Source organism: Lepidochelys kempii, chromosome 11 (genome assembly GCF_965140285.1).
Source record: "Lepidochelys kempii isolate rLepKem1 chromosome 11, rLepKem1.hap1, whole genome shotgun sequence".
Lineage (NCBI taxonomy): Eukaryota > Metazoa > Chordata > Testudines > Cheloniidae > Lepidochelys > Lepidochelys kempii.
In genome coordinates, this window is record NC_136390.1 from 7,983,911 (window position 1) to 8,008,668 (window position 24,758).

General features: G+C 41.0%; 2 protein-coding genes across 2 annotated transcripts in view; one reads left to right on the forward strand and one right to left on the reverse strand.

Annotated features, from left to right (window-relative positions):
• The window catches only part of TMEM177 (transmembrane protein 177), a 54,686-nt gene that overhangs the window by 26,986 nt on the left and 2,942 nt on the right, over positions 1–24,758 (forward strand). Inside the window, exon 2 of the transcript XR_012154188.2 lies at positions 23,053–23,186. The gene's annotated coding sequence lies outside the window, so the exon portion shown is untranslated. The remainder of the gene's footprint in view (positions 1–23,052; positions 23,187–24,758) is intronic.
• The window catches only part of LOC140895908 (fibrinogen-like protein 1-like protein), a 50,421-nt gene continuing 31,042 nt past the window's right edge, over positions 5,380–24,758 (reverse strand). The window contains exon 2 of the mRNA XM_073306808.1: positions 5,380–6,037. Within this exon, the coding sequence (XP_073162909.1) occupies positions 5,380–6,037 (658 nt within the window). The remainder of the gene's footprint in view (positions 6,038–24,758) is intronic.

The window sequence follows — 24,758 nt, forward strand, 5'->3', positions numbered from 1 at the left end:
GAGAGTATACATACAAAGCTGTTGTTAGAAGCTGGCAAGCAGAGTAGAAGTGATTATCCCACTATTCTGGGTCCTTATTCTTATTACTCCTAGCCCTGGCACAAATAATCTGCTCATGAGGTTATTCTTGGGGCAGCCAGAATACATGCTCTCAGTATTCTTTCTTTGGTAGCATTGATCTAGACTCATTATCATCCAAACCTTAGAAGTGGCACAATTTGACCGCAATATTGCAGTTTTTAAAAAATCATCTCTAATTTACAGCTTAATCAAATCTTATGATTTAAAAGTGAATAGATCATTAACTTGTCCTCTTAATATTCTGAGTTTTTTATGCAATCGTCTATTGTACACACTCTGATTTAAAAAAAATAAAAAAACCTTAAAAGAGAATGAAGGCTCCAGGCTAGATCTTCGGCTGGTGTAATCAGTGTAGTTTCATTGACCCAACTGGGGTAAATCAACAGTGCTTCAGTTACTTCAGTGGAGCTACAGCAATTTACACCAGTTGAAGATATAAAAATTGACCCATAATCCTTTGCCTACCAGTTAAAAGTATAGTTCAATCACTAAAACTGGGGGAAACATTTGTGAAACTGCCTGCTACAAAGCTGGGGTTTCTTTTAAATGAGTTTTCAAAGAATATCTTGGAGTGAGGCATCTAGGTTAGATGTACCAAATATGTGCACTTTCCTTCAGTTTCTTGTGTAGACTAGGGCTTTTTCCCTTTGCACAGTAGGTGAAGAAATCTTAACACATTGACAAATTTAGAATGAACAGTTCAGTTGCCATATGTACTTGCTGTTTCGTGACCTGAATTCAAATCAGTGCTCACTGGGCAGAAGATGTTATATGGGGAATGAAAAGACATAAGATACACTTTTCTGGAGCATGAATGTTCCAAATTGCACCTCAACTGCCTCTTGAAGTTCTTATTTGGTAGGGAACAGATGTGATGCAGCTTTTGAATGTTGCAATACACTGAGGATATGTTTTATCAGAACGATGCCTTGAGATTTAGCTGTGATAAAATCCCTGCCCATTGCACTGAACATTTGTCTTAAGTTTTAAGAGTACAATCACCCGGTGTCTGAGATTAATAAGTGCTCAGGAGGCTTGTGCATTCACAATCGGTTTTTCAGAGGTGCTGAGTACCCGCAATTCCAATTTACTTCCATTGAGATTCTGGTTACACAGCACCTCTGGAAAATCAACCCTTTAGTGCTTTGCTTTGGTTTCACTGGTCTTGGTACTGTTCTTTTTTTATCTTTTTTTCTTAAAGAGGTTCCATAGAGCTTTGCTTTCAACACTGCAAATAGATCAAAGATTAAAAGTCAAAGTCCCTGACCAAAATGTTCAAACATAGCCACTGACTTTGATGGTCGCCAATTAGAAATGCTTTGGATCTGTTTTTGAGAGGTGTGAAGTATTCCTACTCCCCGTGGACTTAAGTGGGACCCAGAATCAGTGACCGCTATTGACATGTGCCTGTAAATTCATAAACTTCTGTACACAATGAAATACCCAAAACTGTGAGGGTAAAAATTTATGGGTGTATTTGTTTTTGCTATTCAAGGAAAAAAGCCAATGGCTGTCCCCAGTAAAGACCAATTGTCTCCAGTCATTAAGTATATTGTTAAGGGTTGGATGATTAAGAACTGATTCCTTGGGTTCTGCAAAGTAATTTACAGAAGATGCTCTGATACCACAGTGATGGACTCAGTGGAAGAAAGTAGATTAAAAGAACAGGGGGAAAGGGATTCTCCAAGAATTCCCAAGGAGGAGCTCACTCCAGTGTGCACAACTCCAATAATTTTGTGTCATCTGCAAAATTTGCTACCTCACTAATTGTCTTTTCTGGTTCCTTAACAAATGTATTAAAACAGGCCAATCTTAATATGGAACACTAGGGCACACCCCGGTCAACTTTTTCCTTTGTTGAAAATTGAAACAGTTATTCCTAATCTTTGTTTTTTGGCCAGTTTATAATTATTTATAATTATTTCAGTTGCTGCATGACTACTTAGTTTCCTAAAATAACCCTTTTCAAGGAACTTTTTCGAAAGTCCAGTTAAATTATGTCAGCCAGGTCTCTGATATCCAGTTCTCTTTTACCAACTATTTTGTTGATCCAATCTGAGAATTTTAGCAGATTAGAGTGTCATAATTTTTCTTTTGAGAAGGTGTGCTGTTTTGTCTCTAGCATATCCCCTATCTCTCTCTCTCTCTCTCTGGGCCAGATTCTCAGCTGGTGTAAACTAGCTCCACTGACTTTGGAGCTGCACCAGTTTACACCAGCTGAGAATCTGGATCTCCATTTGCAGTGATTGTTCTAGGAGTTGGAGATATAATGTGCTGCAGCAGACGGGTCACATGGATGTGTTGCCTGCTATGCTGTTTTTCTTTTATATTCTGTGGAGACGTGCTTCTCCTGACAGCTTACCTCCATTGCAGACATGGTTTTAAAATTATTCTCTCTGATCACACAGTATACTGACAGGTTTCAGAGTGGTAACTGTGTTAGTCTGTATGAGCAAAAACAACGAGGAGTCCTTGTGGCACCTTAGAGACTAACAAATTTATTTGGGCATAAGTTTTCGTGGGTTAAAACCCACTTCATCAGATGCACGGAGTGGAAAATACAGTAGAGGTATAAATACACAACATATGAAAAGATGGGAGTTGCCTTACCAAGTAGGGGATCAGTGCTAACGAGCCAATTCAGTTAAAGTGGAAGTGGGCTATTCTCAATATACTGAGAATAATATATTGGCACGAGGAAAAGATCATTGTCTGATCAGAGTTCCCCACCAGTACTGGATATTAGTTTAATATTTGCAGAATTTTCAGAGCTAAAAAACAAAAATGACAGGGCTGAAGTGATAAAGAGCTACAAGACTTCATGCCACAGCTCATGTCTACTCAAGCGTAAGTGGGGAATGATTTATTTGAAAAGAAAACAATATTCATCTCACTATGTATCTTTTGCACATTTATTTCAGGTTCCTATAAATCGTCAATTTTGTTTTCCATTAAAGCACAGCAGTTACAACAATGTTGCCACCTTTTTTCCCCATTGAAACATAAATCACGTTATTTTACAAGTTAATGGACAAGAACCTCAGGTGGTGTAAATTGGCATTGAAGTCAATGGAGCTACATTGATATGCACTACATTAATATCTGACCCAAAATATTTAACCCTATGGTCAACATCATTCTGAATGAAAAAATTAGACCCTGAAATATACAGATTGCATATTGGTGGTTGGTTTGATTGGCCTCGGAGTTCATAGAATCATAGAATATCAGGGTTGGAAGGGACCTCAGGAGGTCATCTAGTCCAGCCCCCTGCTCAAAGCAGGACCAATCCCCAACTAAATCATCCCAGCCAGGGCTTTGTCCATCCTGACCTTAAAAATATCTAAGGAAGAAGATTCCTCCACCTCCCTAGGTAACGCATTCCAGTGTTTCACCACCCTCCGAGTGAAAAAGTTTTTCCTAATAGCCAATCTAAACCTCCCCCACTGCAACTTGAGACCATTATTCCTTGTTCTGTCATCAGCTACCACCGAGAACAGTCTAGAGCCATCCTCTTTGGAACCCCCTTTCAGGTAGTTGAAAGCAGCTATCAAATCCCCCCTCATTCTTCTCTTCCGTAGACTAAACAATCCCAGTTCCCTCAGCCTCTCCTCATAACTCATGTGTTCCAGTCCCCGAATCATTTTTGGTGCCCTTCAGTGGACTCTCTCCAATTTCTCCACATCCTTCTTGTAGTGTGGGGCCCAAAACTGGACACAGTATTCCAGATGAGGCCTCACCAATGTTGAATAGAGGGGAACGATCACGTCCCTCGATCTGCTGGCAGTGCCCCTATGTATACATCCCAAAATGCCATTGGCCTTCTTGGCAACAAGGGCACACTGTTGACTCATATCCAGCTTCTTGTCCACTGTAACCCCTAGGTCCTTTTCTGCAGAACTGCTGCAGAGCCATTCGGTCCCTAGTCTGTAGCAGTGCACTGGATTCTTCCATCCTAAGTGCAGGAGTCTGCACTTGTCCTTGTTGAACCTCATCAGATTTCTTTTGGCCCAATCCTCTAATTTGTCTAGGGCCCTCTGTATCCTATCCCTACCCTCCAGCATATCTACCTCTCCTCCCCGTTTAGTGTCATCTGCAAACTTGCTGAAGGTGCAATCCACACCATCCTCCAGATCATTTATGAAGATATTGAAGAAAACCGGCCCGAGGACCGACCCTTGGGGCACTCCACTTGATGCCGGCTGCCAACTAGACATGGAGCCATTGATCACTACCCGTTGAGCCCGACAATCTAGCCAACTTTCTGTCCACCTTATAGTCCATTCATCCAGCCCATACTTCTTTAACTTGCTGGCAAGAATACTGTGGGAGACAGTGTCAAAAGCTTTGCTAAAGTCAAGGAACAACACATCCACTGCTTTCCCCTCATCCACAGAGCCAGTTATCTCGTCATAGAAGGCAGTTAGATTAGTCAGGCATGACTTGCCCTTGGTGAATCCATGCTGACTGTTCCTGATCACTTTCCTCTCCTGTAAGTGCTTCAGAATTGATTCCTTGAGGACCTGCTCCATGATTTTTTCAGGGACTGAGGTGAGGCTGACTGGCCTGTAATTCCCAGGATCCTCCTTCTTCCCTTTTTTAAAGATGGGCACTACATTAGCCTTTTTCCAATCATCCGGGACTTCCCTGGATTTCCATGAGTTTTCAAAGATAATGGCCAATGGCTCTGCAATCACATCTGCCAACTCCTTTAGCACTCTTGGATGCAGCGCATCCCGCCCCATGGACTTGTGCTCGTCCAGCTTTTCTAAATAGTCCCAAACCACTTCTTTCTCCACAGAGGGCTGGTCACCTCCTCCCCATGCTGTGCTGCCCAGTGCAACAGTCTGGGAGCTGACCTTGTTCGTGAAGACCAAGGCAAAAAGAGCATTGAGTACATTAGCTTTTTCCACATCCTCTGTCACTAGGTTGCCTCCCTCATTCAGTAAGGGGCCCACACTTTCCTTGACTTTCTTCTTGTTGCTAACATACCTGAAGAAACCCTTCTTGTTACTCTTAACATCTCTTGCTAGCTGCAACTCCAGGGGTGATTTGGCCTTCCTGATTTCACTCCTGCATCCCCGAGCAATATTTTTATACTCATCCCTGGTCATTTGTCCAATCTTCCACTTCTTGTAAGCTTCTTTTTTGTGTTCAAGATCAGCAAGGATTTCCCTGTGAAGCCAAGCTGGTCGCCTGCCATATTTACTATTCTTTCTACACATCAGGAAAGAATAAGAATAATAAAGTTGAGCTAATATAAGCAGAAAAGGCTGCTAGCTGATGAGGAACAAATAATTAAAATTTAATATGTCTGTTACAGTTTTTCCCATTTGGTCTAATCATTATATAAGCTGACTCGCATGGCTTGTATTCAGTACACAAACCCTTCCAGTAAATACCATTATCACTGTTTAGGAGGGCGGAATGACAACTGTCATACCACCAGCCTCCAGCATAGTTTAGGGCACAATTATTAGGGATCCTCCTATCTTGATCCTTGTCCAAAGTGGAGAACTTCATGTTATCATGAATGCCTGACTCATAAATAATGGTCAGAGCATCTCCTGCATCACCTGAATAGTCCCCTAACCTCAGAGCATAACCATTTCCCTCACTATCCAGCAGCGCAAAGCTATGGTAATTGGCATACCTTTTTTCACCATCAGCATTGACAATGACAGATCTTACAGCAAAGGCATTTTGCCTTGTTAAGAGGTATATAAATGTATTGCCAAGCCAGTGGTTGCCCTCCAGATTACCAAAGCCTTTCTTATAAGCAGTCCATGAGTGGTCCCAGGATGTTTTTTGACTGACTGTATTTCTCTGCAGGACTGTCCAGCCCCCTCCATCTTGCTCCATCTCACAGTAGACCACTATCAAGGAGGATTTTTGGGGATGGACAACATATAGTCTGCTTTGTCTTCTGCCATGTCGATAAGCTGCTCTGCAGTCTCTTGCCAAATATTTTGGGAAAAAAAAACCCACCAAAGGCTGTTAAGTGGATTGCATCCTGGGAGAGGTTAGGACCTGTTCTTGGTCTCTCTATCAAGGAGGAGACTAAGAAAGGCCAGGAGTTCTGATCTCCCCCCACAGTTTCCCTCTATTTTTGGCAGAGACCATGTCACTGGTGTCAACTGAACCTTCTTAAAGAGTCATTTCCCATTTGACACATACTTGACTAGAGGTAAAATTTTCAAAAATGCCCAAATGACATGAGCCTGAAAGTCTCATTGAAAGTCCTTCGAGCTAAGGCTCCTAAGAACTTAAATCAATTTTTAAATTGGGATTTAGACATTGCCCTAGATAAAGCGCAATATAAAGCAATCTGAACATCTGCTCTGCATGGAGTTTGAGAGCCAAATGCATACTGTAGAGTCATTAAATGCAAACCTTGGCTTAACCTCTCTCTAAATGGAGAGTAAATGGTTTTTATTGTACTGGGACACTTTTATATATCTATACACACACTGTAATAACAGAAAGCTGCAACCTGAAGAGATGCCAAGTAGCTGAAAGACAAAGTTCAGTCTTTGATTCATTGTTGGAATCACACTGGAGAACAGAGAGAAAACCTAGAGACCTATAATAAACTGTAACCTTTTAACTCGATAACTAAATCCCTTTGGCCTAAACTTACACTATGGCTGGCTTGCTGAGGCTGCTGGTGATGGAGGCTGGAAACTTGAGGTACTTTCTAATTAGTAAATAGAGTAACAGGTGAATCTTTCCTTTGAGTACTTACTCTATGGACTACTGAATGTTGCTGGAAAAATCCAAGATACAAACTGCAGTGCTAAGACCAAGCTGATTCCATGTTGGTTTTTATTGCTGATGAACTCAACGAGCAAATTCTATGCACTATAAAATACACAGGACTGGAAGGGACCTCAGGCCTGTGGAGTCCAGTCCCCTGCTATTGCAGAAAAACCTGTCGTATAATCCTCTTCATAAATTTATCAAGCTCTACCATCAAACTAGATTAGTTGCTTGCCACCGTCACTGCCACCACTACTTTCTCCTCCTGTCGGATTTTGAATGGAGCCTGATCCAGTAGGCATGCTCTGAGCTCATCTCCTGGGTTATACCTAACTTGAATACCTATCTTCCTCTGGGTGATGGATTGCACTAGGGCTTAGGTGGGAGAGAGCCACCTGGACACCTAGAGTGAGGTAGCAGTCTGCACACCCAGAGGCAGAAATATAGGTGCCAAGAGGACTTTTACAGTAAAAATATAGGCACCAAGTGAGTTTAGGCACCTAGAAGGTTAGGCGACAGCTAAACGGGGGTTTTATGGCTTGCGATGATGCCTAAAACTGGGACTTAGGCACCTAAATCTGGGGTTGAGGTACCTGACTCCCTTTGTGGATCTGAACCAGTCTCTGACTTTGAAATAGGATGGGGCCTGATCCAAAGGTTATTGAAGTCAGTGGAAAGACTTCTGTTTAGTTCAGTGGGTTTGGGGTCAGACACACAAGGCCAGATTTTCTAATGTGTTTAGACACCTAAATATGCGGGTGGGTACCTGCTGGGATTTTCAAAAGTGCCTAGTGTCCTAACTCCCATGGACTACTAGCTAATATGTTCAGCCAAAACGTGGAGCATTCCACAGAGTGTGAAGCCCTGGAGGGTTAAAGTAGAAACAAATGCAAGGAACAGGGATATTTTGAATGCATCTGTTATGTGACTCACATAAAATCAATAGCCATTGTTACCCTGATGCATGGGAATGTACATACGCCCTGTTCGTCCCATAGATGAATGATCACTGGTACATATATTCATTCTATCCTCTTCCTTTCAGAGTGGTTTCCCAAATCACGCCAACCAGAAAGCAAAAGATTAAATGAGTGGGAGTGATACATATGAAAGTCCAGTTTTTGGATAACACCATGGTAGGATGAAGCCCTTGGTGAAGGGAGTATAGAAGATCTATGCCACCGAAGCCCTGCAGTGGCCCAGTTTATACAGAGCACCTATACAGAATTAAAGGCCTCATCTTTCTCCTCAGAACTCTGGTGAAATGGGCTCTATACTGCTTTGAATAGGCCAAGATAAAGTGGAATTTTGAGGGTAGAGTGAGAAGATGCAACCAAATTCATACTTATGCAAATAGAGTTGATGGGATCCTCCACTTAGGGGGTAGAGAGGGGTAGCAGCCAGCACTCCAGCCCATAGGCTTGCACACCAATCCTGCAAACTGCCCCATATGTGGGGGAACAGAGAGGTGGTGGATAATTTCCCCTCTACCTCATCCCCTCTTCAGCAAGATTCCATATAATCTGATCATATGCGGGTTTCCTGAATTTCTCCCCAAATGCACATTACAGAGGGGTGCATTTTTATGCGACTTCCCTTCCATAGGTCTTACTCTTTTATTCCTGCTCCATTACTGGTTTGTTCCTCCTTTTAGCAATACACAAGCAAGCAACAAGCTCTACTGCATGTCCTAAAGTAATGCCTGATTAGAGCTGCACACAAGAAGATATTTTCTGTACACAATAGCAAGTTTAATTGATTCTACAAAACCCAGGAGCAATGCTACATATTCTTGAGCAGTATCTTCTAGCACCTTATCCATTAACTAGCTAACCTTCGATGCGGCTCCTAATACACACTTATCCCCTCCCTCCTTAACATCTGGCATTAGGAATTGAATTAAAGCTTAAAAAGGCACCTCTGCCATGTTCTCTTTATCTTTCCCTCTTTAATGCATGAGATTTCTCTCTTAAAAGAAGCTACAAATGATAGGTTTTTTGCTGATACAGTGCATGATTAAACTGCTGCCCAGTGCATAAAGTGCCTGATTTATTATGTGTAGAAGATGGTTGGTTTAACTCTGGCCTAGCGTGTGAAGCTGAGACACAGAGAGGTTAAGTCACTGACAAAGTGGAAAATAGAACCTGGGCATCCTGACTCCATTCCCTTTGTGTAACTCCTAGACCTAGCCCCATCTTTTATGCTCTTTCTGCTTTTCCTGGATTGTTGTATCTGGGGGAGGGAGAAAGGCGTTACCTTCATAAACTTGGCTTTTTGGTATATTTAACAGACTATTTTCCTGGCCTGTCAACATGTGCTTGTTGGCAATTTTTGAGAGGAGCTGCTCCCTTGTTAAAGCTTGTTTTGCTTCTTCTGCTTCAGTAAAGGTGACGCAAGCACAGGGCTAGGTAAAGTTTCATCTTTGAAACCTAAAAAGAAAAAAATTAGAATAAGGTTATCGGGATTAATATATCATAACATAGTGAACACAATGCCCCCAGAAGCCCCCAGCATCATAAATGTTCATTTCCTGCCATACTCTCTTCTTTGAAATGGTATTTTATTCTAACAAGTACTAGCACGATGGAATGCTGTAATGCCATCTCCCATTACCCAGCACAATATAGGGAAATTCCACGGAGAGAGATTCATCCCTGTGCAGAGGGCTAGCACCAGCCCTATGCACCACTTAAATCCCATGTTAAACCCTGTTTTGGGAGTCTAAGGAGATTTAAATAGTGATGGGCTTCTGTGCAGGGTGGAATTTCATCCAAGGTGAGGAACTGGCAGATATTATGTCATCAACTTAATATATAAGAGAATGTTGCAAAGTGCTGGGAAATAAAACAGGATCTCCACTCAGAAATTCCCTGCATTTTCCAACCAGTGGTAATGCCTTGGGCTCGGACCTTGAACACACATATTTACAAGTCAGTGGAATCACTTGTGTGCTTACAGTTACTCGGGTATTATCCCTTCACGGGATTGGCACCTAAAGCTGTCTGAGTTGTTACAAAAAAGTAGAAAGTAGGCAAGAGTTAAACAGGCAAGGTCTGAAAATAATTAAAAACCGAATGTTGGAAATGGTAAGAATTAAAAGAAGAAAAAAGATAGTAAGCAAAGATGAGAAAACAAATCACAATGGCAGTGAACAGAACAAAACAAAAAATATCCCCACCAATCTATACAGTTCTACTAAGCCAACTCATGGTGTTATATTTGTAACCCTTGTTCTCTATTTTCCCTACTTCCTCCCTCTGTTTTGTCTTCCCTCATTTTGTTCTCTGCTTTGGGGACCAATCCTGCAAATCTTTCGCATAAGCATAGAGACACGCCTGTTTGGAGTGGCTTACAGGGTTGGGGTCTAAGATTGTAAGCTGTCTGAGGCTGGTACTTTTACTGTCTATTAAGCAGTATAGCTTCTAGGTCAATGAATCAGTAATAATGAACAATTAAGAAATTGATTTGGAAATTCAACGGGGGGAGAGGTAATGCCAATACTTGCATGAAGTATTAGCTGCATACTATTATTCCTCCATCTATGGAGGCACTGAATAAGGAAAACATTTATTCATGAGAAGTATTTGATTAAAAAATTGCCCAGATTTGCAATGAATTATTCGACCTATTTTAGTAATGTGTGCACATGACAGTGTAAATTATTCATCTCTTTAAGTTATGGTAGAATGAATTGCTATTAGCTAATAGATATTTCTGTCCTTTGTCATGCAGAATACTATCCAGGCCTTACTTTCAGAAGTGCTGAGCATCCATAAGTCCAGATGACGTCAATGAGAGCTGCGGGTACTCAGCGCTTCTGTAAATCAGGCCATAGAAGCCGCAGGGAACCTAATTAATAGAACCATAGACACATAGGGCTAAAGGGGACTCTGAGAGGCTGTCTAATCCAGCTGCCTGCTCTGAGGCAAGACTAAGTATATCGACACCACCCCTGAAAGGTGTTTGTATAACCTGTTCTTACTTAATTCACACTTGCCTAAATCTGACAAACAGTAATATAATAAACTGAACAATTGGATAATTGATTTCAGTGGAATGACGCCAAGAATAAATTTTTCCTTAAATCTTTTTTTTCTGCATATTACAAAACTTTTGTTCAGAATTAGTACTATTTTGCTATAAAAGCTCATTAGAAGCTGAATTAGTTGGCAATGCAAATGACAAAAAATACAGATTACTGGAGCCAGAGATAAAGTATGACAAGATGTAAAGATTCAGATATATTTCACAAAGCAGTCTAGAAACTCCACATCAGCAAAAATATCTCTCCAGTGTCACTACTTCTTCTCAAATGTTGTAGATATTTAGGAAGGCAGTGCAAATCAACAAACAGAATAGGAAACGAGAAAAGAGTCTCCTTTTGTGTGGTTACTAATTAAGTTGTCCTTGACAGTGGTACAGAAGTTTGGTTATTTGCAAAGCAATAGGAAATGTTGTACATGTTAATAGATTGATAGGAAACAGTTTGTGGCAAGTGTTTTGTACCCGAGATTCAAAATGAAGGTCGTTTGGATAGTTGGGGTTCAGTATTAAACAGTGTTTTGAACAACAGCAATGCATATACCCTGCAAGTAGCAGACATACCTAACCACACAGACTTGTTTTCTTTCATTTGGAATAGAAGCATCAGCAACAGGTCTGATTCTTTTTTTTTCTCATCACCCTTATTTCATTCTGGACGAAGCTGTTGGTAACCTTCACCCATCGCCCCAATTCCAGCATAATCTATCATGCTAAACCTCCAGGAAAGCATTTAAGAAGCAGATCTAGAAAGAAAATATGGGTTAGAACTTACTTCACTCCTATTGTCTTCCTAGGTACAAGACAATGATCTTATGGCAGATGCTGGAGATAAGGCAAATGAGTTTTGTTTAGCTTATCTGCTATTATTTTATACCAGATAGGCTGGCAAAGCAAATAATTAATTCTGTTTGCACAAAGCAATCTTGGAAGCATGTAGCTTTTATGATGCAGTCACATTTGAGTCACGCTGCAGATTAACCACCCCTACTGCAGGAGATGTAATCTGAAGAAGTTCCTGGTGCACTAGGAGGTGCATCATAGCCCAAATACCATAAATGATGTTGACTGAACCAAACGTGTCTGTAAATGAGTCATACCATCTTGTCAACTTTGTAAATTGTAGCCCTTCTTACATCTGGGCTAAATATGAATGGCCAATCATGACTGCAGTTCATAAGATTGGACTCTGAGGTCCAAATCTTCTGCTGGGGGTGCACCGCAGATACAAATCAGCTCCAAAATGAGAAATAGCCGGCCTTGGGAGAATCATCTACGATGGAGGCATAAGGGATTTGGCTAAGGAAAAAATGTGTGGACAGGGTTCCCATACACCCCACTTGCATAGTCCCCGTAGTGGTATTAACAGCAGCTTTACTTAGAGCAATCTGGGACCAGACCAGCACACAGTGGGAGAGTACAAAGGCCATTTATGCCTTCTCCTTCCTGAGCTGTGCTGTGCACTCCTTAGCCATAGCCAAAGGTCTGAGCCTGCAAAAACAGAACAGCCCCATTCTTAGGCCCATATTCAACCCTCGGTTCTTTACTTTGGCTTAGAGTAAACCGTTTTATCACTATCCATCTTTGGCCTCCCTCTATTTTTTGAGGACCCAGAGTATATTTGGTCTTGTACAGTACAATGGGCTTAGTTACACAAATATCTCCTCAAAGCAACCCTCTTTCCAGTTAATAATCACCCTCCTGTGCAGAATACTTTACTTTAGTTCAGGCCTCACGCCGGGCCTCTGAGACAAGGCTTCATATTTCAGGCTCTCTCTTTCTATTACACCTTGATATTGTCAAAATCAATTTAAAGCATCCCATTCAAGCATGGAGGCGTTATAGACGGCCATCTCCACACACACACTTTCTGATTTTTGGTATCCCTCTAGGACTAAACCATTCTTATTCTAGGCCCTACCTCACCACTCAAACTTTCCTATGGCTTTGCCTCAGAGACACCTTTCTCAGTCCTGTTTCCCCTTGCTCCAGGTTGCAGTGATTTGCTGTTGGTCTGTTCCTGCAGAAAATTATTACACTCCCCATGCTGGCACAGCTGCTGTGGGTGTCATGTGGAGGGCTAGAACCAAGTCTCTGTCCATTCCCCAACACTCCCCTCCTCTGCTGTAGGGAGAGAGGAGGAGTAAAGCGCAAAGCAGCCACCTACTCCTGTGTGCTCAAGGAGTTCCAAGGTAATCTGGGGTAATCTGCATAGTAATCCGCACAGTGGTCTAAACAGGAAGTGTTAACAGCAAAATTGCACAGTGAACTTCAATATGAGATGGTTTGAACATATGAATTTAAATCTGAAATAATGCTTTTGAGCAAAAGCATTTACTTCAGTGCATGACTGAGCTGTTATTCAACTAAAGGCCCCTGGACATTGGGATTCTTTCATTTTTATCTTTCTCTGCCCTTTGAGCATTTTCTCCTAAGAAGGGAGCTGTGAGAAATACTCAGTTTACATGGGCAAGAAGAGATTGTTGAATCATGAGAATTTATTCTTGAGCTGGGAACAGCCATTCTTTATTGTGTATTAAGAGAAAAGCACTTTGTGGCAGAATTACTCACATCACTTTCTACAGACAGGGTCCAATTTAATTATTAAAGCCATTTTTAATCTGTAATCATGTTTAGACTACTTTAGAGACTATTAACTGTTTACTTGACTAATCCAAAAACCTGATAGTTCTCATTGTTAAAAATAAAAAAGGGGCTGGGGGTACCTAAAGGTACCATGAAATGGCTATTATATTTCTCAGACAAGGCTTGATTCTTCTATTGATTTTTCTATTACTTTTATTAGACCACATGTATGAATTATTAATGATCTTGCATTAGATTAATCTGAAAATCTATAATGCTCTTTATTACAAGGCTGACTGCTCTTTCTCGGTGTCCTACTGCCTGAGACACTCGAACTGGGGAAACCATTTTAGTTCTGAGATGATAGCATAGATCCTTGTAGGACTGTCTTTTTAAATCTCAACACTTATTCTCCTCTCTGACTGCAACCAGCCTCACTCCAATTTACTACTTCTGCATAATTGTAAAGTTATGGGGACATCTACAGTGTCAGAGCTGTGCACCGCTACCATCTATGTTGTGCACAGAATTCCAAGACCTTTCCTGTTGCTCTGGTTCATGCGCGTATCCCAAGCCATAATCAACTTCTGGTTCATGTTACTGAAGATGAAAAATCCCATATTCATATTGCACGTTCAGAACCACTGATTTGCTGCAATCATGTAAGGAACTGATATCCCTCCCCATGCTATTACTGCCACTGGGCGTTATCAACGATGACTGGATGGCAGAGAGAAAACAAAGGAACAGCTGCAGTATTAGCTGCAGCTGTTCAGTCATGCTGCTACAGCTGCAGCTCTGCTTTCTGAGTAACAGAAGATTTGCCTGGCCACAAGACACCGGGAGAAGCTGGCTTCCCTTCCACCCATAGACCATGCAGCATGTGATGGGGGAAATTGACGTCCACTACTTCTGTGATGGGGGAAATTGACGTCCACTACTTCCCAACATTTTGCTACCCAAGGTCCTGATTTCTACTGCAAATACATGCTGTGCATGTATCATAACTGGCATGCTTACTAAGGCTAGGTCTACACTACCGCTTATGTCGGTATAACTTATGTGAGTCAGGGGTGCAAATAAACCACCCTCCTGAACGACGTAAGTTACGCCGACCTAAGCGCCGGTGTGGACAGCGATCGCTACTGCTGCTCACTGGGGGTGGATTAATGAAGGTGATGGGAGAGCTCTCTCCTGTTGGCTTAGAGCGGCTATCCTGGAGAGTTTAGGCGCAGCTGCCTTGGTGCAGCTGCGCCGCTGCAAGCTCTCTAGTGTACCGTCACCTAAGAGAAACATATGTACGCTACGTGCTTTTCCTATTGACCTAATGATCAGCTTACTGCTGGGATGAGGGAGATATTTGTTTGTGTCCTGCCTACCACTGCAGCAGGAGACACTGACGATAATCGTTGCCTCGGACCAGGCTCCATTTTTCTAGGGCTCATGTTCAAACTGTATGTTTTTCGCTGATTCCAGCAGAGGGCGTGTGTGTGTTTGGGGGGGAGAGGGGAAGATTCTCAAAAAGAAATATTGAATTTGCCCTCAAAGCTTTCACAAGCTAGCAGAGTTTTTCAGCGGTGTAGAAAGTAATCATTCTTGACACCCAAGAACTAGATTTGAAACCGGGAAATGGGCAATAGTCATCGAGCATTGAAGCAGATTCCACCTGCCACGGCTCCCTGAACATGGGAAATATGCAGGAAAAGGAGGTTAACTATTGTGAAGGGGATGGAAATGAAATAAGAGTAACTTTATCCATTGAGAGTGTAACCTGATATATTGCTCTGGTAAGAGCCAGAGCTAGGAAATTAAACTTTCTTTGTTCCTTCTGGTTTTGTTTGGATCATTTTGTCCAGTCCTGCTACTGATTTACTGAGATTCTGTTGGAGAGTGTTAAGGATGAAACTTTCTTTATGTGCCCACATTAAAAAACAAAAACAACGCACTTCACAAGAAAGCTGGTATCTGAGTATGTCAAATCTGTGAATGTGCTCCCAGAACTCGTAACTGCCAGTATCTGGAAGCCTGCTCTTGTTATGCGTATTCAGAATCTATCCAAGCTTCCTAAGTCTGCAGCGTTTAGCTGAAAGTCTCGAGAATGAGCTCTCTGATGTGAGATCTCTCCATAATTCCTGCTTCTAGTTAGGGATATATGACAGATTCCCAACCATGATCGATTTATACACAAAGCTAGTCATATTGCTGGATTCATCTTCATACAAATAAGATTTCAAAATGCAAACTGGGTCCAGATAGTTAGTAAAATGGCTGCTGCTATGTGGTGATAACCTTTTACATATGGACTGACTCCCCCATGCAGCCTCCAGCCACCATCACAGACCCTTTTTTCCTTTCCCAACCTTTGTGACTTTCTCTGCTGCCTACCATGATGCCTAAGATCTCTTCCCTAGGTAGCAGAGGGAGGGGACAAGTAGGACTGTCAGGGTTCAGGAAGGTCCATGGAAGGGAATTGTCTCCAGTGGGAACATGAAATAAAGGATGCTGAGGATCTGGAGAATTCCTGAGGGGTGCTGCAATGCATGAGAGGGAAAGAACAGTAGGGAAATTTTTTCAGGGATTTGGGAGGACAGTTGGAAGGAGCCTCAGGAGGGAGGAAGAAAGGAGTCAGGGAGCAGTATCCAGATCCATATATCTAGAATCTGGTGGATACTGATGGATAACCAAGTTCTGACCAATCTAGAGATAATGGGATTGTCTCACACACTCTTTTGTTCTGGCTGGAAATCCTGCCAGAAGGACAGTTGCAAGCACAGGGGTGGCATAGAAGAAGGTGTGAAGAGAGAAGTAGGAGAAGGATACAATAGAAACAGTGAGGAGGGAAGTCTGGGCAAAGTAAAAAGAGATTGTGAGATTGTTGCCACAGAAAAATGTGTGTAATTTTCCTGTAACATACTGTACAGAAAATAAAAATAGGAAGAAATTGCTCAGATTTTATTTCATAGTATAAAGCTTTGTGTGGTCCAGATGACACCCCTTTTCTCCATGCCCATTACCTTATCGGGATGTCACTCATCCAGATTTTTCTGGGATTATTCTTATTTTGAATGGGCAACTAGGCATCCTGAAATCATGATCTGACAGTTGCTTGAAAGAGGCTTGAAATATCTCTAGGTGCCAACAAAGAAGTAATCACAGAGCAATGCTACACTCTGCTGCTCCATTGCGATATGATGATATGTAGTTACAATACCATGTGATTATCACATGCAAATTTGTCCTGCAAGATAATTAGCTAATGCTAAAAACCTCATGACATCCTAGAAAGGGCTAAAGAAATCACCCTGAAAAAGGACCATTTCTTTCTTTCAGTAACCCATATGAAGTTGATCACATGGATATTCTTTTCAAATCCAGGAAGCCACTTTTCTAATGTTTACAAATAGCGATGCTTTCTTTTGTTGTTGTCAATGATGATTTGAATTTATTGCTTTTGAAACCTTTCTGCCATGGAGTTAATGGCAGCAAAATATTTAGGGTCCCTCTTAACAAATAACTAAAATGGCTTGAGCCCCGCACCCAGAAACTTGGGAAAACTAAATAGGCTCTCCATGAGTGCCCTTAATGGCAGAATTTCCCTACTTGCAGGCACTCCGAGGCTGTGTATAAACAAGAAAATCTATTAGGGAAAAGAGAACACAGTCAAACTTGGGAAAAGACAACAACAGAATAGATATGCCAGTATGGATATGCTCCTTTTCCATAATTTTGTCAGTAGTCCATCTAACTTCCTTTTCATCCATCAGTGAGAAGGTCTCTTGGCCACACCACCTCACCCAAACCCACCAAACCCCACTCAGCGTTTGGATTAATAATAGCAGTCTTATTACCGGAGCCGCCAGTGTCCATTTTCAAACGAAAACCAGATTCCTGCCAACCTTATGCTGAGACTGCCAAAAAAGGTGCCAGTTAGTGCCAGTTCTGGTGGTGTTTTTATGTGAAGTGGATACCTGTCCACTGGGAACAAGACTAAATCCCCAAACTCATTCACACAGGCCACTGAACAGCCATCAGACCACAACCTCTTTCAGTCAGTGTTGACCTGGGATGAAGCTGAACAAGTCAGCTAGAGATTAAGGACTCTGTATGCCATTTGCCATTCCCCTGAGGCATCTCATCCCCTACAACTAGCAGTTTCATGATTTTCAAGGACCATAATGAAGTAAATTCCATTTGAAACATTCCTTTTTGTTAGACTGCACAGAGAATTATGACACACTCAAATTCACTGGTTTTTCTTGGTTTTGCATGTAAAGAGGTTACTGACCAAAATAAATAAATTGGAGTATGGATTATTTTTAAAAACTGTCTTTTGAATGTGTAATCAACCATAAAATATTTAGCTGAACTTTCTTTTTAAATTAAGCTGCTAGTAGTTCTGAGCCTGCTGCTTTTTCTCCTGACTCTGCAAAACTCTCCTGTGCCAGCTGCCCGGGGCTTTCTGCCAAAATGAACACTGTCCTGAAACACTGTGTTGAGAAAGGCCATGGCTCAGGGCAATGCAGTAGCTCATTACTGGCTAAGCTGGCTGACCTTTAGCACAGCTACTAGGCGGAAAGAAAGGATTTTTTCCCAGTACCCCCACCCAAGTTTTTGCCAAGCTAACGTGAGGATGGACACTAGTGAGACTGGTCAGCAGGAAGTCAGGGCCTGTGACAATTTATTAACATCTTGGGCCAGATCCACAGCTGGTGTAAATCATAGTTCCACAGAAATCAACAAAGCTGGGCCAATTTACAGCAGCTCAGGATGTGGACCCTAACCAGTACACTGATGACTTTTCACTTATTTAATGCTTCATTTAACTTTAATAGAACATTGTTTTCTATTCAAGCTTGTGTTCTAAATTGTGTCCACGTGGGCATATTAAAAATGTTACAGCAGAGCAGGAAGGAGTGAGGATGTTTTGATGGAATACGTCCCTTTCTATTTTTGCAGAAGAGGCGGCACATCAAGGATATTATACTTTAACCAAGACACATTTAAATTTTACCAAATTATATTTGTTGTTGTTTCTTAAGACATTAAAAATATGCTGTAATATACTGTATGTGTACTGCACTTCCATGTAGCATTACAAATGACAGATTGTGCATAAGAAACAGCTGACCTTTATGAATGTGGGGTAAGAAAGGACCCTGGAGACTTTACTCGGGCAAAATCACCACTGGATTTTGGTTTGTTTTGCCTCAGTAAGGACCCCAAGACAGGCCTAATTTATTTATCATATAAGCTTATCATACAAGCAAGCATGTGCAGAAATGTTTGGTCTACCCTGCATTAGCTGAGAGGTAATATGATCCTATTCTGTTTTGTTATAGTGTATTGCACAATGCAAAATATTGACGAGCTAAAAAGCTCTAGCAAATGCCCTGAGAGCTGTGCTGTATAGCACTTCCCGAACTGGTAGTGTCAAAGGCTTGCACAACATCAGAGAAAATAATGTTGGACTATAGTATTATTTTAATGGTAACCATGCACTGTAAGCTTCATGGAATGTATCGTTTAATGTACAGCTTCTCCAGTTAGTCATGCGTGATTTGCTTCCTAAGATGAAATGTACAGGAAAAATGAATGAGTAGCCCGTTCTACTGAGAAATATTCTGTTCTGTAAGTTTCAGATAGTGCAAAATGTTCTAAATAAACTATTTCACATGTTTGGGAGATTATAATACATGACTCCACCTGAGCAATATCAATAGTATGAAATCTAAGGGTCTGTTTTTTCTCTCATTCACACTGCTATAAATCAGAGGTAACTGATGAAGACAGTGGAATTACATCAGTGTAAGAGATATCAGGATCAGATCCTCACTATACAGTGATATAAAGAAACCAAGTTTATAATTGCTATTCATTTTAAACACTTTATTCTGCTATAACTTTTCAAACATGTTATTTGGCTCACTAAATGTTTGATGGTCTCAGTGTAGCATCTAGTGGAGAGAGGGTAAATCACAAAGCAAAACCCCTATGAGCACAAATAACACATAGGTGGGTGCCTTTATTATTACATATTATGGGGATGAGAACATGAAATGCTGCAGTGTGCAGAATATTCACTTCCCTAAATCTTTCAGCAAAAACTCAGAAGGTTACTCCGAAGTGGCTGCAGTTAGCTGTGTGCAATGCGGTGCTTGTAATCCTGGAAGAGTTGGATGATACATCTGGCCAAGATCCAGCTCAAGCGTGGCTCCATGTCTGATGCACACAAATACGTGGGAGGCCCTTCGTTTTAATTCTGATCTCTCTCTCGCAGCTTTCACAAGTGTTTCCATCTTGGCTTACAGTCAGCTTTGCTTTCCATCCCTTTTCTGCTGAATACTATTTTCATTCTATCTGCAGAACCAGGGCTACTGACCTGCAAAGGGACAAATTCTGCCTGACTTCTACCCTGTACAAACCCTTTAATATCACTGTTAATACAGTGATGGGTGCATTGGAAATACCTAGACAGGATTTGGCTCAGTATGTGTTTGGCTAATGACTAATCCTGAGTTCCTTGCCCACCTAAACCTCCTACAGGAGTTAATGGAAGTTTTGGGTGTGCAATAAATGCATGAGTGGGCAATTACTGCACCCCTTGTGGCTTTAATCCAGAACTAAAATACTTATTTTTGAGTCCTATCAAGTCCCAGCAGGTCCTGAAAAAATGTAGTAATCAGTGCAGTTACTTTAAAGCTACAAATTTCCATAAAGCCAGGGACAAATGTCAAAGTCCAGATTTAAAGTCACATTTTATAACATCTCTCTTCTTTTTTTTCTGAACAGCATTAATATTTATTGGACATAAATTAAAGGATAAAGTCTGTAGCAAAAATTAAAGAGGAATTTGATTCATTTTTAATAATTAAGAAACTAATGAAGGAGTTTAAAGTATGCAGTGATTTTTTTGCAAAGATTATTTTCTTTAACCTTGATTGGGTGGTTTTAAATACATAATATCCCTGCCATTTTTCACTGTCTGAACTGGAAAAGCATAATCTTCGAATCCCATCGTGTCCATTAGACGAGACTGTGCCTTTGGGTACCATGCTCAGCAAGGATCATGCATACGATGCATCATTCCAGGAGTAGCAGTGGAAAGTGCTGTGACTCAGTGACAGTCCTCTGAGGCATAATTGCCTCCCTTCTTCTCCCTTGTTCAAGGGGGATTTGTGTTTTGCAAATTACAGCGCTGCCCAGATTGGTTAACTGAATTGTCTGACTCATTGATGGGGGCAGAGCCAAGAGGCTATTCATTCCTTATTCCTCCCTACTCACTGTGCCCACCTGCCCTGAGCAGTACAGCACATACTTACTTCTGTGCCCTGAGACCAAGAGTGTAATGCAGGAATGTAAGGGCAGGGATTCTTACTTCCCTGAGTGGATACATAGTTCATCACAATCTACCCCATTGTAACTTAGTTGTTTAAATGCTTTTCCTATCTAGTTGTCAGCTAGCAACTATCTGTGGGCTCCGGTTAATGATTCTGCAATATAAGCCAGCAGAAATAATGATAACCTTCCCTATATTTTAAGCACTTAGGAAATGGCAGCAAACATTACCATGTAACTACACTACATCAGTGTGATGAAAGTACAGTGGTGATACATGTACTTCACCTTTTCATTTTGCAAAACACAAGTGACTACAGTAGCAAAGCTCTAGGTGTTTGCCTGCTTATCTCGAGGGGAATTTGTTTATGCATGTTCTTAATTATCCCAAAGATAGTTTAGTGGTCTCATTATTGTCAATGCCAAGAATTCAAAAAACCAGGAACCAGGAGCCTAAAGATCATGAGATTGGTTTAAAGGCTATTGAGATTTAAAACAAATAAATGAATTGCATTTTTATTTGCCCTCTGGTTTTTGACCATTTAGAGATCACATTTTCAAGCTTTTCTCTGGAGCCATGAGGATTAGAAACTAACTTTAAGAAAATGGAAGCTGAGATTTTCATATAATAATCCCAGTTTAGAAACTGGGTCTTTAAAAGTGATGAAATATCATGAGACTTGCAATAAAACAATGGGAATTGGAAACACTGCAGTCTGGTTATAAGAAGAAATGTGCCCACATCAGAAAAATACTCCACTAGAATTGACACTAATGGGCATCCTTGTTGCTGGCATCACAAGAGAGGTGAAGAATTGAATGACCTTGGAGAGTGAACTACCGTTTGACCCTGGAAAGTGAACTACCCTCTGACCTTGACAGGTGGTCCCTCCATGGTCATGCTGAAATACCAGTTGGCAGGGCAATGTGAGGGAACTCATATTGTATCTATTCTGTGGAGAAAGAATGGACTCCAGTCTCCAGGGCTGTCTGTCACCTTTCATTGGCTTCTGTGTTTGGTGACTCCTTCCCATCTAAGGGAGAGGCCATTGTTGTTCCTGCAGTGGAGTCTCCTTTTAGTGTTTGACCCATAGCACAGCGGTCAAATAGACTGACACTTTTATTGGTTTCTGTGTCTCTCTGGTTCCTAAGCCTCTTGTGAGATGGTGACCACTGCTCTTTCTGTATTGAGGCCCCAGCCCTTCAACAAAAGTTGCCTGGTACCTTTCACCAGTACTACATCTTTAGAATATATATTTGTAAACTAAAAACAAACTCCTCTTTTTGCAGCCTGTGGTTGTTAACATCATTTTCACTCAGCAATAAAATGCAGAGGTCTGAATATGCTGTAAATTGTGACACTTTAATTTCTTCTGAGTTGGTCCAATTCTTTAAAATATGGGTGTTCTAGGAAATTTGACAGGATGTAAAGTAAAAACTCTAAAAATGAAATAAGCCATGAAATGAGTTTTCTATGACTTGAAAATTTAGAACAATTTGTACTGTTCCTGGAAAAACTTAACTGGTCAAAATCCCTCTGGCTGATTTTAACTACCTTGTGGTGAAACCCAAATGTAGGCAGTTCAGGAAGTAGTTTGCAAACATGTTTTCTTTAGCTAAGTTGCTGCTGTGCAGGTTTTTGTCCTTTTCTCCATAAAGGTCAGTTTTGGCTGGATTTGGTACTATACACTCAAGATAATTTAATACAAGGTAAAACCAAGCTACCAGTCACTAAACTAACAGGTTTTTGTTTCTCCCTATAGTTATTGTCTTACAATAGTCAGTTTATTTCTGGGAGATACATAATAATGTAACAGATAAAAAAAATCTATGAGCGGAGTTACATTTCTGAGTGTGTTTTGCTGGTGGGGGAAAAGAAAGCTTTCAGTTGGTGCTAGCTGTTGGCAAACAATGTAGACCACAAAACCTCAGCTGTGAAACTGCAGAACTGGTGGGAGGTGACATCTGGTCTTCTCGTCTCTATGTTTCAAATGAATGAGTATTAGCTTCTGTGCAAACTTTCACAAAATGTCTGCAGAGGGGCCAAAGAAGCCACGAACTACAAATTTTTAAAATCCCAAACAACAATATGGGAGGGGAGCCACTTTTTTCCTGTCTCATCTTTTATTTTATACATTTTGTGTTTTGATCAGGCTTCTTAATTTTTGACTTGAAACCAAAGTGTAATAAGTAACTGCACAAATGTATATACATGAAAATCAACCACCATTCTGAATGGTTTCATTTCAGATTGGGGAAACAACAAAAGTAAAGTCTGCGTGAGAGAGCACAGTGTGTGGGCCTCATGTACACGAGCTGCAGCCACTTTGAGAACAACACGGCCACTGTCTCCGCTCACAAGCGGAGTTCTTATAAATGTAAAGGTACAGTACAAAGAACAAAGGGATCATAGAATATAGCTACCAGTGCATATACCATATAAACCTTACGAGAGTTATTGGTATATAATTATTAGCTTATAATGAGAACATTTAACACAACATCTACTTATTTTCCAAAATCAACGAGGAGTCCTTGTGGCACCTTAGAGACTAACACATTTATTTGGGCATAAGCTTTTGTGGGCTAAAACCCACTTCATCAGATGCATGGAGTGGAAAATACAGTTGGGAGGTATAAATACTCAGCATATGAAAAGATGGGAGCTGTCTTGCCAAGTGGGTGGGTCAGTGCTAACGAGCCAATTCAATTAAGGTGGAAGTGGGCTATTATCAACAGTTGACAAGAAGGGTTGGAAATCACTTTTGTAGTGCTAATGAGGCCAATGTAATCAAGGTGGCCCATTTCAAACAGTTGACAAGAAGGTGTGAGTATCAGCAGGGGGAAATTAGTTTTTGTACTGACCTATCCACTCCCAGTCTTTATTCAGACCTGATTTGATGGTGTCCAGTTTGCAAATTAATTCCAGTTCTGCCAGCAATACCCCTCTGCCATGTCCATTGGCCAAAACCGGACAGTCACTACGCAAAAGAATAAATGGACACAAATCTGACATCAAGAATTATAACATTCAAAAACCAGAAGGAGAACACTTCAATCTCCCTGGACACTCAATAATAGACTTAAAAGTGGCAATTCTACAACAAAAAAACTTCAGAAACAGACTCCAGCGAGAAACTGCAGAATTGGAATTAATTTGCAAATGGAACACCATCAAATTAGGCCTGAATAAAGACTGGGAGTGGATGGGTCTGTACATAAAAGGAATTTCCCCCTGCTGATACTCACACCTTCTTGTCAACTGTTTGAAATGGGCCATCTTGATTACATTGGCCTCATTAGCACGACAAAAGTGATTTCCACCCCTTCTTGTCAACTGTTGAGACTAGCCCACTTCCACCTTAATTGAATTGGCTCATTAGCGCTGACCCCCCCATTTGGCAAGGCAGCTCCCATCTTTTCATATGTTGTGTATTTATACCTCCCTACTGTATTTTCCACTCCATGCATCTGATGAAGTGGGTTCTAGCCAATGAAAGCTTATGCCCAAATAAATGTGTTAGTCTCTAAGGTGCCACAAGGACTCCTCATAGTTTTTGCTGATACAGACTAACACGGCTACCACTCTGAAACTTATTTTGCAAAGTGGCTAAATTCCAGGAATCAATCACCATTGATGTATAGAGTGTAAAAGGTTTTTTGGCTATCTGCATTAAAAAAAAACAAAAAAACAACAACTAGGAATATGGAATCTTCATCTGTGGGCTATTAATTTCAGTATGCTCATTGGAATGTTTTGGTATCTGTGAGTGGCAATAGCAGCCTATCAAAAGCAGACTAAAACTAATGCCTTGAAAATTGGGCCTATCAGGACTGTTTTTTAATTAAACTCTTTCTTTCTTCCTTTCCCAAAATTCTACAAATTTTATGACAAATAAACAGTAACTATCAGAAACCTCCAATGGTGATTCCTAGCAGGACTGCTAAATGCAGGA